At 33.9% G+C, this 19,828-nt stretch overlaps 1 protein-coding gene across 2 annotated transcripts in view; it reads right to left on the bottom strand.

The window, feature by feature from the left end:
• sec24b (SEC24 homolog B, COPII coat complex component) overlaps positions 1–19,828 on the bottom strand; it is a 32,523-nt gene that overhangs the window by 2,500 nt on the left and 10,195 nt on the right. For both annotated transcript variants that reach the window (XM_051127304.1, XM_051127307.1), the window contains 19 exons: positions 18,465–18,548; positions 18,213–18,376; positions 17,944–18,128; positions 17,713–17,815; positions 16,587–16,713; positions 14,440–14,549; positions 14,252–14,364; positions 14,052–14,170; positions 13,626–13,681; positions 13,235–13,441; positions 12,025–12,148; positions 11,778–11,936; positions 10,852–11,025; positions 7,455–7,565; positions 5,081–5,256; positions 4,749–4,886; positions 2,609–2,713; positions 2,406–2,498; positions 318–421 (listed from right to left, as the gene is read on the bottom strand). In XM_051127304.1, coding sequence (XP_050983261.1) covers positions 318–421; positions 2,406–2,498; positions 2,609–2,713; positions 4,749–4,886; positions 5,081–5,256; positions 7,455–7,565; positions 10,852–11,025; positions 11,778–11,936; positions 12,025–12,148; positions 13,235–13,441; positions 13,626–13,681; positions 14,052–14,170; positions 14,252–14,364; positions 14,440–14,549; positions 16,587–16,713; positions 17,713–17,815; positions 17,944–18,128; positions 18,213–18,376; positions 18,465–18,548 — 2,452 coding nt within the window. The remainder of the gene's footprint in view (positions 1–317; positions 422–2,405; positions 2,499–2,608; positions 2,714–4,748; positions 4,887–5,080; positions 5,257–7,454; positions 7,566–10,851; positions 11,026–11,777; positions 11,937–12,024; positions 12,149–13,234; positions 13,442–13,625; positions 13,682–14,051; positions 14,171–14,251; positions 14,365–14,439; positions 14,550–16,586; positions 16,714–17,712; positions 17,816–17,943; positions 18,129–18,212; positions 18,377–18,464; positions 18,549–19,828) is intronic.

The raw sequence follows: 19,828 nt of genomic DNA, 5'->3' as shown, positions 1-19,828 counted from the left end.
GGGGGAGGGTAAATAATCAGGAAACTTCATTTTTGGGTGAACTATTTCTTTCAAATCTGAGAGAAATGTTAGTAGGCTCTTTTAAAACATGGATTTCAAAACCATTCAATGTCTTAAAAAAACAACTTTCAAAGGAATGCAACTCCCACTGTGAGAGGAGGCAGTCTGTGATAGCATAAAAACACACCATCCTCCCTAAGGAACAATATACTGCTCTGTGACTATGAATAACGGGCCGAACGGAAGAGATATAGAGATCGGGAAAGATGAAGAAGAACGCTGTATGGATTTAAGAGAAACCGAGAGTGCAGACATACTTGATCACATGAAAAGCAGGATGGAAGGTTCTAGACTCCAGCAGCCAAGAAATGAACGCTCGAGTTCGCTCTGAATACGTCGTCTGCAGCTCGGGGATCTCAGTCTGGAATATACAACAACAACAACAATAAATGTGTTTTCAGTTTATTCCAAAATTGTTTTTGTCAATAAGATGAAAGGTAAAACACTGTTCTGCGGCAAAAAAATAAATTAGTAACACTTTACAATAAGGTTCATTAGTTGACATGAGTTAACTACATTAATTAACATGAACTAGCATGAACAATGAACAATTATTTTTATTAACATTGACAGATTAATAAATAATGTAATAAATGTATTGTTCACTATTTGTTCATGTTAGTTAATACATAAACTAGATTAAGCGTGATTAATCGCATCCAAAATAAAAGTTTGTTTACATAATTTGATTTATAGGCTATTGTACATAAATATATAAGTTTATACATATAGCATATAAATATACATTTAAAGTGTTCATTATAGTAACAATAATAAACAATAACAATAAAGTGCCAATAAATGATGTTTAAAGGCTCCGTTTATCATTGTTTTTAATAATACACATGTATTAAATCATAAATACAAAAGAAATATTAAAACAGACAACAATTTCTGAAATAAAACATTTATTTATTGTGAAACTACTTTTTATAACTATTATTATAAAAAGTTTAATACATTATTAAGTTGTTTAAGTTGGATGAAATCAGTTGACTACACATGATTTTTGATTATTAAAATGTAATTAAACCATTAAAATGGAATCCCTGAAAATTAAAAAATAATTGCTTGAATTAATTATTTAAAAAAAAAAAAAAAATGGAATTTTGGGAAATTTCATAGGGAAAAAAAATAACTTTTGATAAACTTAATAAATTCTTCTAGAAGATTCTATAAGTTACATGATTCCAATTAATTAGACAAGATTTTTGGTCACTAACATTTAATTTTGACATGTACAGAGAATGAAGAAAAATTAAAAACAGAAAAAAACAGAATACAGAAAAATGGGGGGAAAAATGGAATTTGGGAAAAATTTCAAGAGGCCATAAAATGCAATTTTTGTTAATCTTAATCTTAGACTTTTTGATTACTAACTTTAAATTGAAACTTAAAAACTGATTTAAGAACATTTTCTGAAATATAAAAATATATATTTAAATCAAATTAAGAATTAAATTAAAACATAAAATGAAATTTGGTGAAAAAAAAAAATAGAACTGATTTCATAGTATGAGTAATCGGAAACATTCAGATATTTAGGACTATGGTTTTTGTTTTGTTGTGTTTTTGTTTTGAAGCTGAAGTCAAGTATGTGAGGTTTCTATCATGTAGAGAAATTGTACACGGCCCACAATCCCCTCCAGGGTGAGATAAAGCAGACAAACAGTAACGCCTTCCAAAATGAAAAACAAATGAGCTGAACTCAAGACAACCTTTGGTTCTTGTTCTAAAGCTGATCAGAAGCAGCTTCTGTCTTTCATAACTTGGAAATTATGATCGAATAAGCAGAACGCAATTTGAGAAACACAAGCCAAATGTGTGCTTGCGGTGAGACACACAGTCTACAATATCTCTTCCCTGAAGAGAAAAAAAAAAAAACATCAAAATAATCAATTTTGTTTTTATAACCTCTGCAGTGTTATTTTAGTATCATTGAAATACTGTTAGAGATTTTATTCAATGTTTTCTGTTTTCAGATGAATTAAATGAGTACTTTTGTTTAGTTTTTTTTTTTTAAATGTCTATATAATTTTTAAAAAGCTTTAGTTTTTAGTTTTAGGTCATTTTATTTCATTTCAAGTAATTAATTTTTTAATGGTTTTAGTTTTAGATGTCTGATTACGTAAGACCTTATGCTAATACGCTTGCGTTTGGGACATAAATGCAGTATGATTTCTGAAAATGTAATTTCTAGCTGTTTTTCACTAAGTTGTAAACTCTCTTTTTTCAAAAGAGCAAGAAAAATCCTGTTTTCCTCAGGATAAATATTATATGTCATCTTTAACACAACAGGGTGAAAGAAGATACTTGTGAGAAATGAAAAACAAACACACACTCACCATGCTGGACGGTAAGGATGCATAATTTGGGAAGCCCAACACGTCACGTATGAATGTCTCGTTACAGCACTTCCCCACCCACAAATACATCACCTACAGAGCAAAGGGCAGAAATCACAGTGTAGAATTAATGAGAGCTGCCACCGTGACAAAACATTGCTCTGTCCTGATAAATTCACATGTTTTTGGGTGGTAATGCTTACGCTGCCACAGTCCATGAGGAACGCTCCTTCTCTAGTGAGTTTCTCTGCAGAGAGCTGCAGTAAGGGAGGCTGAGGAATCACAGAGTCATTTAGATGCAGCGCCACCTGGAGGACAGATACAACACATCGATTTATTCATTCCATCTCACACTTCAGCATTACTGGCTTTATAAAAATTTTTTTAAACTGGCTGCTGAAATTTGACTAGCAGCTGGCAGTGATTTTTGTTCATTTGTCAGACTTATACAGGATTTTTTAGAAAAAGCATTCCAGCTTCAACTCTCTTTTAAAATTTAAAATTTTAACATGCGAGTAAATCTAAACACTGAAAAATGTAACATCATTAAAAATTCCTATTTTTAATGATGTAAAAAAAAAAAAAAAAAAAAAAAAAAAAAGAGTAAATCTAAATATTGATACATATACATAAATCGAATTTTTTTTTACTTACTGTAAATGGCAAAGAAAGATTAAAGATAGAAAAGTAAAACCATATTACCATCTATATAGGTTTGAGGTGGGGCCGCACAATTAATTAAAATAAAATCAAAATCATGATTTAAGTCACTTATAATGTGCCAGGCATCTTCCCAAAATGTAATGACTTATTTAATATATTTACTAACTTATAAACTGATTGTTGTAAACAAAAGAGACACTTCCACCAAAAAAAATTAAATCTTGATGGTTTAATGTTTGAAAATTAATAATTGAAAATAAATATTAGTACTGTAATTTATTAAAAAAAGAAAATAGTAATATAACATACATTTATAAATAATAAAAGTAAATAATATTATTATATTAATATATAACAATTTTATATATATATATATATATATATATATATATATATATATATATATATAAATAAAATGAATACAGATACAATAATAAAAAACAATAATAAAAATATTTAATATTCTTGTCATATTGATATATGAATTAATTTTTTGGCCCAAACTCTAGTTTAATTAAACATTATTGCTAAATGTATTTATTTATTTATTTATTTATTTATTTATTTATACAAATGTAGTAAATAATAACAATAATAATACAACAGTGAAAACTGATAATAAAAATTTATATTATTGTCATATTGATATATAAAGCACAACATTTTTGCCCAAAACTCTAGTTATATTACACACACACACACAATTGTAATTTATTTATAATACAAATACATTTAGAAAATAATAATAATAATAATAGCAATAAAAGTAAACAGTGAGAATTAATAATAAAAAGAATTAATATTATTATAATTTTGATATATAAAATCACAACATTTTTGGTTAAAACTGTAGTTATATTATCATTAAATATGACACACACACACACACACACACACACACACACACACACACACACACACTCTCTCTTTTTTAATATGTTTATTTATTAATAAATAATAATAGCAATAATAATAAACAATGAGAATTAATAATAAAAATAATTATTAAAATATTAGTATTATTACATTACCAATATATTATCAGATATTATTATCATATTGATATATAAATCACAGCATTTTGGGCAAAACTTTGGCCATTTCTAAGCAAGAATGGGTAACACTTTACAACAAAGTGACATTAGTAAATGTTAGTTTATGCATTAACGTAAATTAACTAACAATGAGCAATTTCCTTGTTACAGTATTTATTAATCTTAGTTAATGTTAGTTCATAAAAATACAGCTGTGCATTTTTAGTTCATGTTATCTCATATCCATTAACTAATGTTAATACATATAACTTTTGCTTTTTAAAATGCATTGGTAAATGTTTAAATTAACATTAAGACTAATAAATGCTTTAGATCTGTTTTCAAGTCAACACATTGAAGTTCATTATAAAGTGTTACTCAAGAAGGCGTTTTATGTTCATGTTGTATTATTGTAGTATGACTGTGTTATGTCTTTACATGTCGTCATTTAGGGAGGCATTTTATCCAAAGGAATTTACAGACAACCAATCTTACTGTCACTAATTAAAGGGCCAGTGTTCCCTGGGATTAAATATGCTGCTCAAAGGCTTAAAGGTAACAGATGGTGACAAGGAAAATTAATCATTAGGCATGGACTCGACAATCCTACGCCATTATATTCCACACCCGTATGAATGTGCGTTACCTGCTCGGTCATGTTGTCGATGCGGTACAGGTCTGGATGAACCATGCGCATGATCTGCTGCAGCGGCTGACTCTTCAACTCACACATGGAAAACACGCGCTCATCCAGACGGGTGCTGGTGCCGGTCCGCAGAGCTTTCTGAAGGACCAAAACAAGGAACATATGAAGTATATCAAATGTTTACAGAAGAAAAAACAACAATTTATGGCATTTTAAAAATCTGTGCCTTGCACTTTTTGCCTTAAGAAACAGACTTGATCCTTTTAGTGGCTTCTGAATAACGTGGTTAGTAAGTGATGTTCTGGTGGTGCAGGTGCATGCAGTGCCCCCACCTGTTTGAGAAGAGCAAGTACATATAGAGGGAAGAGACGCAGGGTGGCAGGGGCGATCAGGCCGGCAGGCTGGATGTTTGATCCGTTAGCACGATACGCCGTTAAACAATCCACCACAGCATTAACTAATGCGTCTCTTGCATCAGACAGACTGGAGGAGATGGAGCGATCGATAGCTGCAAACAGATACAGAAACAGAGATGATATTTTTAGCGAAGCAAAACAAACAGGAATCAACCTAAATGATGAAAACACAAATGCACAGTCACTATTATTTCGTTTCAACATTATGTAGGGGAAAATATACACTCACTGGTGTGAAAATGACATCAAATTATTATAAATTAGAGCTGCAACAGCTAATCGCTAATTGCATGTAACTTACATTTACATTTATGCATTTGGTTGCCACTTTTATACAAAGCAACTTACATTGCATTCTTGGTTTGAGATGTTTTTCTCAACAGTTTGTTTTCCTATCTTCATTCTGAAGTTTCGTTAAACTGAGCACAATTATTTTGAATTAAATATACATTTTTTTCTTTAACATATCTTACAAGTTAAAAACTTAACCAGTAACACAAGTAATTGTATTTTTATGTAAGAGCAGTCACAGTTTACACTATTTAAGTAAATTAATACCAGAAGTCTTTATGAAAAAAGTGTGGTGAATTGCAGTTATTTAAAAAAAAAAAAATAAAATAAAAAAAAAGAATTGCATTATTAGTGCTTGCATTTTAATGCATTGTATTTTCAGGTCTTTTATTATTTTGCAGCTAAAATTCAACTTGGCTGTATATTTAAGCTGTGAATATTTTATTTTAAATAACTGAATCACATTTTATTATATATTTTCTAGGCTTTTGTCATTAATTTACTTTCATGTTACAACAGAGTATAAATGTATCAAATGAGTGAATGTATGTTCCTCCAACTTTGTACCGGTAAACATTTAGCCTGTGCTTTTGTTTTTCTGTATTGTATTTTTTTTTACTATCTTCATGATTAACTTTAAGTTTCAAATGGTAAGTTTAAACATTCCCTATTTTGGTTTTCATTGCCTTCATTGGGCAGGATACGGAAAAACAATTTTGTACATAATAGATTCAAATTAGTGTTCATTTTATCTGCCATTTTTTAATTTAGTCTTGGTCTTAGTCATTTAAATTAGTCCTAGCCTTAGCCCTGTGTCAAAAGTACTTTTAGTTATTATCATATTTAGTCATCCTTGTGTTTTTGTTTTTCTTCAGTTTTTCTTTGACTAAATGTCTGAGCATTTTTGTCTAGTTTGTCACATTTTTATCATGCTGTATATGGCTAAACTAATAAAAAAAAAAAAAACATGCATATATTTTTTGCTCAAAATTATAATCGTAATGATTGTTGCCATTTATGAGAAATTTATTTTTGCATTGCACTTTCGCCAATAAGCACAAATCAACAGAATGTCGACTCACATTAGACATTTTTATTTAGTATAGGCTTTATTATAGGCTTTTTAAAATATGAATTAATATAAAAGACTTAGATATATACTGTCTACATTATAAAAACTGGTGAAAAAACAACAAAATATTATTAGAATTTAAAAGTGAAATTCTTAATAGCAATTCCAATAACTCCAAATTGCAATAATGTTTCTCTATTAAAACAACAGAGGTTGAGTAAGTGCATTTGTTCAAAATCCACAATCACAAACAAAATAGTGGAGATATCATGACAGAACACAGACAGGCTGAATGATACTTTCATATCTTTTACTCGTTTGTTGGTGTTTTCAGATCATTTTCAGCAATTTCGTAATGAAGAGCGAGCGTGTGGTTGCCAGATTGCAAAAAATTAACTAAAACACCAGGCAGAAAATGTATCCTTTTAACAGAGAAACTATGATTTTGGGGATCTAAAGTCTTGATATCTGACAACCGCACACATGAAAGTATGCGATAATATCGTCTCCTTTTTTCAATAAAAATAAATAAGATTTTTGTATAGTTTTTATTTTTTTAAATACACTTTAGTCTTATCTTTTATCAACAACGATACTGTATGTCAGTACAGCAACAGTAATTATTTATTTTTTGAGACCTTTTTTGGTCTCATTTTAGTCATGGGAAAAGCTTGCCAACAATCATTTTGTCGTAGTTTTTGTTAACAGAAATGAATCAAATGTATTTATTTTTAACTCAAATGACTGTTCTTTAATAATTTTAACAGATTAATAAATAACCCTCAGTTGCAGCCCTACTATAAATACAGTGTGATGTAAATCAATATACACATACTAGCAACACAACATATTAGCAACAGGACACTGTGCACAATGTATTGACATGACTTGCTGCACTTAAAATGTCAATGTTTTTATTCTACTCACCCATGTTGGCCAGCAGGCATGAGATGGCCTGGATATCAGCTCCCGCAAACACTTCACTCAACTGACTGACCACCGGCAGACACAAAGTGTGCACTCGGATTCGACGTTTACCTGTTAATCATAAACACATACCAATCAGATGAAATCCTACTCAGTTTGTGGGAGTGGTCTGACGTTGTAAACACGTCAAAACTGGGTTAGCGTAGGGGAGCGCAGGGCACAACCTAACACTTTTTGACTTTCTAAGTTGTAAATCCATGTGGGGTTCAGAGCATATTTTTTTATCCACATTACTTTCACACTTGTCTAGTACAAATATGTCATTTTATTTTATAATTAGTGTATATGTTTTTTGGTATTTACCTCAAAAGAATGGAAGTGAAATATGACAACATGTCCCACTGTAACATGTGAGGGCCACGTTGTAACATGACCATATGACAGCTTAAAATGTTATTTGATCTAACAAAAAAATATATATACACACAAGACAAACTAAAATATTGTGTCAATAAAATAAAATAAACTTTTTTCAAATAAAATAATGGATTTTTTAAGAATTAAAAATAATCTAATTTTGGAGTTTGACAATGAATAAATTGCAACCACGTGTGAAAGTTGAGTTTTTCTTTGCAAAGCAGATTGTGTTTATTTGCAAAACGCTGGATTTGTTTGATGAATATTGCCACAAAATCACTCCATACACATAAACGAGCCAAAATGCTTTACATTTCTTGAAATAATTATTTCTGAGCATTAAACATTGTCTTTACTCACCTGTTTCTAGTGGTTTCTCATTAAAACTCATTAAAGTAAATAGTGGAATTTAAAACAGTTTGGTGTCTTCTGCTAATTAGCTAAGTATTAAAAAAAAATCTAAATCTAAACTGATAAATAACAGATTGGGGATTAAAATAATAGCAGATTTGTCTCATTTTAAATAAAAAAAAAAACACTGAGATGAAAAACATATTTCAGCCACTATGGTAAAATAAATATTCAGCAATATCTTCGAAAGAATTTTGAATTTAGGTGCACTTTTTTTTTCTCTATATAGTATTGATATGCAACTAGCAAATACAGTAAATTTTAGAGATGCACGATATTGGATTTTTGCCGATATCCGATATGCCGATATTTTTTCATCTCATTTTGGCCGATACCGATACCGATATATATCATTTTATTTGGAAAGTTAGTTTTTAACAATAACTTATTCGTTAGGATTAAATAAATAGTAATGAGTGGTTTACATTCAATCCCTTCTTTTTCATCAGTAGACTAGCATTATTTATGATCTGAATTTTGTAAATTAAGTTCACTTTTGCTATGTTATAAGCCGAACTTCGGATGCTTTCACTTTCGAATTCGCAATCTGAATACAACATTTCAAAACGAAAACAGAAAAGTAGAACTAAACTGGGTGACTGTGAGGGTGCTTTGCGGGACATGAACAGGACATAATTCATTGCTACAATTTCTTAATTCGTGCCTATGATTTATTAATTTATTAATTTGTAAAATGAGGGAACGAATTAATATGTAGTATTAATGAATTGTTAATTTATTCCCACGAAATATTTTATTTCCCATCCGCAATTTATCACAGTGAGAGATACGAAAACATGGATTAAAAGTGAATGACAAGAAAATAAACCTAAGAAATTAAAGGGTGAGACGGTGAGGATTTGGGAAAATAAAAATATTAAGTTATGTGGCAATTCGTGACCAACTGGCAAAACAGTACACTTTTTTTGCACAAGAATACCAACATGTTTACCTTCTCTGGTTTAACAAGCGGTCTTTTACCCTACTCGAAAACCAAATCCTCCGTCCGCCATCGTTTCCAGAATAGTCGCGTCCTTTTTGCCGTCACCACCTGGCTCGTGCTGACACTACAAATACAAACCAGGCTCTACACCCGAAGCGCTCACAACGAAAACTACTCTTTGCGTGATCAGTGAAATCCTGAATATGCCACGGCTTTGTAACTCTGTAACCCGCGCTGTATGGAGCAGTGCGACCACGTCAAATTTTAACTTGCACATTTAAAAAAAAAAAAAAAAAAAAAGTGACAGTTTTGATCATTCTAGAGCCCTGCAATACAAAGGCATTCAACATGGAAAGAAAGTAATAGAAATGTAGTCACTAAGTCATGTTTAATTATAATTTCTAATTATTTTATACGGTGCACTGCGCTCTGACAGGGCTGCGGGACACGAACATAATTATTTCCTACAACTTGTTAATTCGTTCCTACGTTTTATTAATTTATTAATTTGTAAAATAAGGGAACGAATTAAAAAGTCGTATTAACGAATTCTTAATTTATTGCCACGAAATCTTTTATTTCCCACACGCAGTTTACCCGCATAAATGATCCGACAACATGGATTAAAAGTAAATGACAAGAAAACAAACCTGCGAAATTAAAGGGTGAGACGGTGATGATTTGTGAAAAGAAACTATAAATATTATTAAGTTTGTGGCAATTCGTGACCAACCGGGAAAACAGGACACACAGCCGCTTATGGCTTTAAATGTATTGGCTCGAACTGCATGAATCCAAAAGTATGGTCGCTACTAACATTTGCCTGCTAACCAATTATTTAACTTATAAAGAATGCTTTGTACCTCACTTGTGTCATATTCACGAAAAATGTTTCATATGAGCAACAGTGTGTTTTGCCGTTGCGCCGCCGAAGAAAGAGAATTCACTGACCGCGCGCCGTAATTACTTTTTATTTTAAATGCAGATCATGTCATGTGCAAACACAGCCATTGGGTTTCAAAATACAACAAAGAGCACCATAAAACCATTTAAAATGTGCATTTAGCGATCTAGTGACTGGATATGAAACAGGCAACAGTAAATTATCCCAAATGGAACAACGGCGCGCTTTCTCCTATAGCCGCTGCTGCCACTGCACGTGCTATTGCTATGCATCATTCTGTATGTGCATTCTCAGTTTAAATGCAGCGATACAAAACAGTGAATCTACTCCTCATTCAGTCAAAACTTTGCTTCAAGAATGAGCCACACTGCTGACGTGATCTAATCCCTAGCACACCCTTAGCACATGTGAGTTAACATATTCATCTTATCGGCAAAACATATCGGCATAATTTTTCATATCGGGCCGATGCCGATATTTACATTTGAAGTCATTATCGGCCGATTCCGATATCAGTCCGATAATATCGTGCATCCCTAGTAAATTTGGTTATTCTAGCATGTGTGGACATATTTAAACCACTTACAACTAGCATAAATTTCAGAAACATTACAGGAATTTTGAAACTTTCCATGATTTCTTGGAATTTTTGGAAAAATTCTGGAAACTCTGCATTACTTTGTGCCCTGCGCTCTCCTAAACGCACACAAACGCTTGTTTACCTTTGCTGGATGTGTAAAGAAGAGCCGCCTGGAAACAAGCGAGCGACGTATCGGCTAAACTCTCCTCGATGGACATCTGCACAGCGAAACCAGAGTCTGGGTTCACGTTGGCCAGAGAAAGCAAATCAGTGGAGCGCACAAAGAAGTTGCCATGGAAAGTGTGAATAGACAAGCCTGTTGAGAAATCAGAGAAAGTGTCATTAAAAAGAGATATGAAACCTCAGGGCCCTACAAATACTGGTTAAAGCAGAAGTTCACTTCCAGAATAAAACATTTCCTGATCATTTGCTCACCCCCATGTTGTCCAAAATGTTCATGTCTTTCTTCAAAAAGAATTTAAGGTTTGTGAGGAAAACATTCCAGGATTTTTTTTTATATAGTGGACTTTAATGGGAGCCAATGGGTTGAAGGTCCAAATTGCAGTTTCAATGCAATAAGGGTCTTGTCTAGCAAAATTATCAATCATTTTCTTAAAACAAAAAACAAAAAAGTCCACTTTTTAACCACAAATGCTCATTTTGCACCAGCCTGACCTCATACATTATGTCATGATTTTGGAAAGAATGTTGAAAAATGTTAATATACTTTTTTTTTTTTTTTTTTTTTTTTTTTTTTTAAGAAAATGACAGATCGTTGCACTAGATAAGATCCTTATTCCTCGGCTGGGATCGTGTAGAGCCCTTTGAGGCTGCACTAAAACTGCAATTTGGACCTTCAAACTGTTGGCCACCATAGACGTCCACTATGTTCTTTACTCAAAAAACAATTTCTTCCCAACTGAAGAAAGAAAGATTTGAACAACACAGATGACATGGGGGTGAGTAAATAATCAGGAAATTTTCATTCTGGAAGTGAACTTCTTTAACGGAAGTGTCAATTAAAGCAATTGTGGCACAGGATTGGCTCGTGTATCTCCGCCATCTCACCTTTTGTGCACCTGATTCTCATGACAGCTTCAAATCCGATCTTTCTAGTGAGGTATCGCTGCAGATCTTTCTGGAATTTCTGTCTCTGCGCCGTATTGTGAATGTGATGGAAGGACGGGTAGTAAAAGACGCTGCCGGCTGAGTATTTGGACACACATGCTGCACAAAAAGAAAAAAAAGGTTGTGCTTCACAACTTTAGGCCACATATAAGAGCTGAGAAAGAACATTAGGTGTGTGTATGTGTACCTAAAGAAGCCAGGTCTGAGTATTGGGAGCTCAGTAAGAACAGATCCACTCCGATCTGCTGTCCAGAACAGTCTAAAGCCAGTTTCTTGTAAAAGTCTGTAGCAGGACCCAAGTGCTGGACATTCTGAACATAAACATGCCAATAAAAACACTCAAAATGCAGAAACATTTATTGAAACATCAATAAAGGAGAAGTCCACTTTCAGAACAACAATTTACATTTAATGTACTCACCCCCCTTGTCATCCAAGATGTTCATGTCTTTCTTTCTTCAGTCGTAAAGAAATTATGTTTTTTGAGGAAAACATTTCAGGATTTTTCTCCATATAATGGACTGATATGGTGCCCCAAGTTTGAACTTCCAAAATGCAGTTTAAATGCGGCTTCAAATGATCCTAAATGCGGGTCTTATCTAGCGAAACGATTGGTTATTTTCATTAAAAAAATACAATTTATATACTTTTTAATGTCAAACACTCGTCTTGTCTTGCTCTTCCCGACCTCTGTTTTTTTTCGGTTCAAGACAGTTAGGGTATGTCGAAAAACTCCCATCTCATGTTCTCCCTCAACTTCAAAACCGTCTTATATCGCTGTTTTACCTTTTTTGTTAAAGGTGTTTGATCTTCTTTGCATGTTCACTTTTACCGACTGGGTCGGTACTTCTGCAGTGATGTAGGAATTTTTAAATTATTTTTGAAGTTGAGGGAGAAAATACGATTGGATTCTGTCTTGAGTCAGAATACACAGACAAGACGAGCGTTTGACATTAAAAAGTATTTACATTTAATTTTTTTTAATGAAAATAACCAATCGTTTCGCTAGATATGACCCTTCTTTCTTGGCTGGGATCGTTCACAACCGCATTTGGGATCGTTTGAAGCCGCATTTAAACTGCATTTTGGATGTTCAAACTCTGGGCACCATATCAGTCCATTAAATGGAGAAAAACACAATTTCTTCACGACTGAAGAAAGAAAGACATGAACATCTTGGATGACAAAGGGGTGAGTACATTATCTGTAAATTGTTGTTCTGGAAGTGGACTTCTCCTTTAAGTATCTTTAAATTGTTAAAAATCATAATAAAACATGTATCAAAGACACTTTTAATTAATTAAACAGACACACATTTGACTGCCAAACAGGGTAATTCCAAGACATTTTTTATTGAATCTATACATGTATACTGAAACTGGTTTATGCAGATTCACCTTAGTGCTGGATCTGAGGTTGGGGTCTTCCCGTGATTGCAGGAGTCCGGCGCCAAGGGTGGGCAGCTGGGTCTGAAACACGGACACTCTGCCTCCTGTCGGGGACATGAGTTTATACGCCGCCTGCAGAGCCGGACCCAGAGCGCTCTGAGTCTCACGTGTGTGCGTGAACATTCCCGGCAGCGCATTCAGAAGGTCCTTCACCAGCTGCGAGCACATGCACAAACACACTTTCTGTCAGATAACACAGCTGCAAAAATGGTGTCACATATCAAAGCCTGTGTGATACAGAGATAAGAAGCCGGGAAATGGGAACAAAACCACAGCTGACCTCAACACACAAAGATATAAGGTCTTAAAATACAGAGAGAGAGAATGATAAGATTCAAACCTCTTTACTCTCTTTGAGATTCACCAGGAGACTGTCATGTGTTGGGATGAAGACATCTAAGAAAATCAAAAACAAACATCTCTCAGTCACTCATCTGGTGCAAAGCAACACTCTGACCTATTGTTTAAATCAAATTTATGCTAAAAATAGAGTATCATAGCAATTTTCATCCATAGTTAATCAATGTCCTTATTACTTTTCTAGGCCTTGAATGTGTCAATTGCATTGCTGTCTATGCAGGGTCAGAAAGCTCTCGGATTTCATCAAAAATGTCTAAATTTGTGTTTCGAAGATGAATGAAGGTCTTACAGGTTTGGAACAACATGAGGGTGAGTCATTAATTACAGAATTCAAATTTTGAGTGAACTATCAATTTAACGTGCAAAGTCAGTAAACAGAGGAAGTACTAAAATCAGACAGGATTACCATCAATATCAGACACCACCAGCATCTGAGGTTGAGAAAGACCTTCCTGCAGGTTATAGAAGTGGACGGTGCTGTCAAACGTCACAAACCCGATGCGTGTGCGAGTATCTCCAGGCAACCTGAGAGACAAACACATGCACGCATGGTTACAACTGAGGTGTTTGATACTCAAAAACATTTCATCGGCTATAATATCTCACTTTTCTAGGTTGTCCAGTAATGACTGGCAAAACACATTTAAGTAGCCTGACTCCACGGCATTATGGGATACATCCAACACGAACAAGTACACAGCAGGCTGAGGAGGCCGAAGCTAGAGAGAGAAAGCAAACGTCCATTAATATGCAAGCGTAACATTAAAGCTCTTTGAAGACGTAAACACACTTACCATGTAATCAGAGGAGGCGATGAACTCCACAGTTGAATTCTGGACCTCCGGTCTCTTGTGAGGCTCACCGTATGAACGAGTTACAGGATTATACATGAACTCATCCGGAACTGTTAGAAAAGACAACAATTTCAAGAACATGTTAATGTGAGAAACCAGAACCAGTGAACCATGTCTAACGCCATTGCAAAAGTTCAAACAAAGCATGCTAATTGTTCTGTCAATGGCTGCACAGATGAGTACAGAACACTATTTAGAGTCCCAGCCTCAAAGGAGACAAGAGAGCAGTGGATTCATTGACTTATTTACAGTATGTGCTGCTGCCACCTAATATAAACATTACAGAAATTTCTTTCCCAGCTGTTTACCTTCACAGACATAACTGAATGTTTCTGTAACTCCTGTGTGTTTTTAATATAAACTTGTGTGTATTTGACAGTTTAAGCACAATAAGACAAAAAAAGAAAACTTAGTTTAGTAGTCACATGCCACGTGACAGACACTTTCTCTCCATGTGCTTCAGATGTGTGCACTCAGAAAATGTCATATCAGAAGTTTCAACTGATATAGCTTTAAAACGCATGATTTCAGCACGACATGATAATCAAAACCAAACAGATGTATTTTGGCTGAGTATCTGAGGTATGAGCTGTAAAGGCACAGCCCTATAGACCAATTATCTGTTTGTAAACATTTGGGATGCACGCGCAGCATGGTTGCAGAAAACCCAGGAGAGATAGCCTTTAGAGAATTACATGGATACGGTACAAAATACTTAGATTTAAAAAGAGTATAGATTATATTGATTAGATGTCATTTTCAAAATGTTATCCGCATATTACAAGAGCTTGTCACCCAGCGATAAGCACTGTTATTCAACTAAATTGTTGTTAGATAGTGGGATAGTCTTACAGATCCGAAACAGGGATGAGGTTTTTTTGGGGGGCAGTTCAAGTGGCAGTCTGTGGAGCCATAGAATCAAAGAATAAAAAAGGTAAATATGGTATTATATATTTTAAAATTCTTTATTTTCGCAATTACGAGATTATATCCCACAACTCTAGAGGAAAAACAACTCGTCATTCTCTCTTCTTCCCTCAGCTCAGAGTTGATATCCCACACTTCTGGCTTTTTTTTTCCTGAGAATGAACAAACTCACTAGTTTTGTTTAATTGAGTTATAAACTTGCATTTGTGAGAAAAAAGTCAGAATTGCGAGATAAAATAAAAAAATGTTATGTCAAAATGTTAATAGTAATAAGTTTAAATAATATTTCATGCTGTAACTGTAGGGCTAATACAATAAATCCCTTATGAACAGCATGTGTGAATATTATGTAGACCTATTTAAATAAAATTTATGCTAAAAGTAGAGTAATCATAGCAATTTTCATCCATAGTATGTCTGTTTAAACGTCTGCGTTTAGCTTCAAATGGCATCTTTGACTGCAGTATTCTATAAAAATGATTTGCATTCCGATTTTGACATCTAAAGGCACAAAAATATTTTTTTTTCCTCTTATTCCATGGATTTTACCCATTTACCTCCACTGGTTACCAGTGTTTTTCTGCAACCACTATGTGCGCGCAGCTGCAAGTGACATCACTGTGACGTCCACTCAAAATTGGTCTAATCTGGGACAGGGGGCGGGGAGCACCAGCTCATTAGCATTTAAAGAGACATGCACGAAAACAGCCTGTTTCTCAAAATAGGCATTTTCAAAATTATATAATAAATGATTACATCTTGTACAAAGGGGCATAATATGACACCTTTAATAGTAATTTATAGTACAATAACTGTAATAGAGTAACCCAGGGATTCCTGGACTTTTTGGTTGTCTGACCTAAAATTTTCGCTTGAAGTTACCCTGAGATAAATATTTAATTTCAATTAATATTTCTAGTGAGGCTTCAAGATATTAAGTTAATTTTACAAATAATTTAACAACACATTTGCATGTTCACTGTTCTCTATTGTCAGTTAATTGTCATATAACATGCAAGTGTTTTATCTTGACTGCTTTTCTTTTACAACAATTTATTTTAAGTTGACGTTTTTATGATTTAATTAATTTGCTTTATGAACCTTAGTTTGGGAAACTAGATGAACTAAAGACTAATCAAACACAACTGTAAGACTCTTACCATCATTGACTCTGTAACACAGATTACACTTCCACCTCCGCTGATCCAGAAACGAAACAAAAGGGTTTATATACGTCCGACACGAACGACAACGAACTATAGTGTTAGAGGTGATCACCGGTAACTGCTGCAGAGACCGAGAGAGGGAGAGATAGAGTTAATGAAGTGATAATTACATGTGGATTATCATGTTCTAATATTGTGTCGGTAAAGCTGTAAAGAGAGATAACACCTGTTTATGACACCTTTATCTGTAACTCAGATGATTTCATATCAAAAGCTGATAAAAATTGTTTCCCCTCATGTGGGAACTCAAGCCAAGTTTACTAAAATATATTTAAATGGGACAACGTGTTCATGATAGTACTTTTACAAGTATGACAATGTTTGGGGACTGGCTTTAAGTTTTGAACAATTATGACTTCATTTATCTTGATTCAATTAATAATCTTAATATGGCCAAAAATCATCCAATCAATAGGTCTGTCCAACATACTTTACAGCTAAAGCCTCTTATGCTCAGCAAAGCTGCTTTTATTTGATCAAAAGTACAGCAAAAACTGTAATACTCTGATTTTTTTTTTTTATTTAAAATTACTGTTTTGTATTTGAATATATTTTAAAACAAATTTATTCCTGTGATGCAAAGCTGAATTTTCAGCATCATTACTCCAGTCTTCAGCATCACATGATCCTTCAGATATCATTCTAATTGGCTGATTTGCTGGTCAAGACACTTTTTTTTTCACTTTTGATCAATTTAATACATCCTTGATGAAGTATTAATAAAAAAATACTTTTTAATGGAGGTGTACGCTACCAGCAAATGTTTTTGAACAGTGAGATTTTTTTAATCAGCTTTAAAATCACAGGAATAAATTACATTTTAAAATATATTCAAATAGAAAACAGTTATTTTAAATATTAAAAATATTTCAATATTTTACTGTTTTTCCTGTACTTTGGATCACATAAGTGCAGGTTTGGTGAGCAGAAGATACTTCTTTAAAAAACATCAAAAATCTTACTGTTCAAAAACTTTTGACTGGTAGTGTATATCTATAACTTTTACATAGTACATCAAACAGACCATGATTTGAGTTAGATTTGTGCTTTCTTCTCCTACCGTTAAATCTCTGAAAGGATGCAGCAGTAATCCAAGAGGCAGACGAGCTTTATTCAACAGAGCTTGAGTCTGGGGAATGTTTGTAAGAGTACAGCGAAAAGTGCTGAAAGAGACAGACGGAGATAGAGAGAGAAACTGTTAAACAAAAACAAACTGCTTTTCTGTGCACCTGTTGTGTGAAACCACAACCTTCTACAAACACCAACATATGTGGCATCTTTCTGCTCTTACTCGGGGCTACAGTTGACCTTGCGCAGGTCGCTGCTTAGGTTGGGCTCAGGTGGAGGTGCGCGTTTAGGAGGAAGGATGTTTCTCTCCTGGAGTAGATTCACGGGTCTCAAGGTTTCAGCCTCCAGTTCAGAAACGCCGCCGAGGCCTCCTAATGCTGACGACAGGTCAGACAAAGACGGGAAGGGCTACAAAAACAAGCACAAAAAAACATTTAACAAACCTCTGTCTGAATGACCCAGATTTTCTGAATCAAAAATTACTGTCAATACCTGCGAGTACGGCTGGTAGCCTGGTGGGTTGTACCCGCCGTGAGCTGGGGAGGAGTCTGGTTTGGGGGCGGGGTTTTGTTGGTAAGCAGGATGCATGGTTGGATAATTGTATCCGAAGGGTGGAGCTTGTTTGGGAGGAACACCAGCAGGAGGAGCTGCAAGATCTGATTTAAGAAAGAGAGAAAGCATTAGTGAATCATTCAAGTGTAGATCTGGCAGTGGGATGTCTCAGTGAGCATTGTAAGGATGTACCCGAGTAACCGCCACCCTCCAGAGACTCATAACTGTTGGGAACTGGAGAGGCGCTGCCTGTGGTTGTAGACGAGCTGTCTCCTCCTGTGAGAGTTTACAAACACAGAGAAGAGGGATGTGTGGTTAAGGACTGTTCTCATTTTTATGCACTCAAGTAAATTCTCAAAAAAACTCATACTTTTGAACTATTTCACCAAATTGTTCAGCAGCTTAAAAAAAAAAAAAAAAAAAAAAAAAAAATCAACAGAGACCTCTGTGTGGCATATTATGTCTTAAAATAATATGCATATTCAGCACCGTTCAAAGGTTTGGGGTCAGTAAAGGAAAAAACTAATACACTGATTAAGTAAGGATGCATTAAGTAATCAAAAGACATTTATAAATGTTTCTTTTTTATTATTTGAAGACTGAAGTAATGGCTGCTTAAAATTCAGATTATATGTTGTGTATGTCAATGTATGTCAATATTGTGTATATTCAATGTTATAGTTTTAGTAATTTTGTTGTGTTTTATTAATTTTTGTTGTTTTTAAATATTTCTAAACTAATTTTATTCATTTTTAGCTTTAATTATTTTATTATGTCAAGTTAAATTAAATGAAAATGAGAAATGTTACCTTGTCAACTACCTGATATAAACAAATAAACTAGGGCTGTCACTAACACTTATTTTGGTAATCTATTTATCGGTCACATATTTTAGCGATTATTCGAGTAACTGAGTAACTAATGTACATTATGAATTATAACAAATGACTACAGATAGGGCCAACAGCCTGAAGGTTGTTTTCACTCTTTACTGTGTGATCTAATCGTTGTTTAATATTGACGAAACAACACTCTTTAGTATTTGGCCATTTCGTTACGACAGAAATGCTGCAGCCACTTTAATTTCTTGAACGTGTGGACATCAAAACACGTAAACTCAGAGCGAGGGTTTAAGCTTTTATTTTGAAATCACAATGAACAGTTAGCATACTGAGAAAGATATTGATGTATTCTCCTGTGTTGGCATAGGTTTATAAATGATTTACTAGTGATGCACAATATTGGATTTTTGCCGATATCCGATATGCCGATATTTTTCAACTCATTTTGGCCAATAGCTGATGCCAATACCAACATATTTTCTTTTGTTTGGAAACAACACCAAGTTTCTTCTGTGCAGAAATTATAAGCAAATTATTGTTCAGCACGAGAGCGGCCTCTAGTGGCGGAAATCAATGACAGCACGTACAGTTTGTTTAGACAGGTGACACTGCACGCTGCACAGAGCGGGACAATTCAAAGGCGGATTTAAAACATTGACAACGAAACGGTGAGTACAGTATACTGTAGTGCATGTTTTCATGTCATTACTAAGT

Source organism: Labeo rohita, chromosome 14, assembly GCF_022985175.1.
Source record: "Labeo rohita strain BAU-BD-2019 chromosome 14, IGBB_LRoh.1.0, whole genome shotgun sequence".
Taxonomy (NCBI): domain Eukaryota; kingdom Metazoa; phylum Chordata; class Actinopteri; order Cypriniformes; family Cyprinidae; genus Labeo; species Labeo rohita.
Note: the sequence above shows the minus strand (reverse complement) of the source record. Positions and strands in the feature narration are given on the sequence as shown.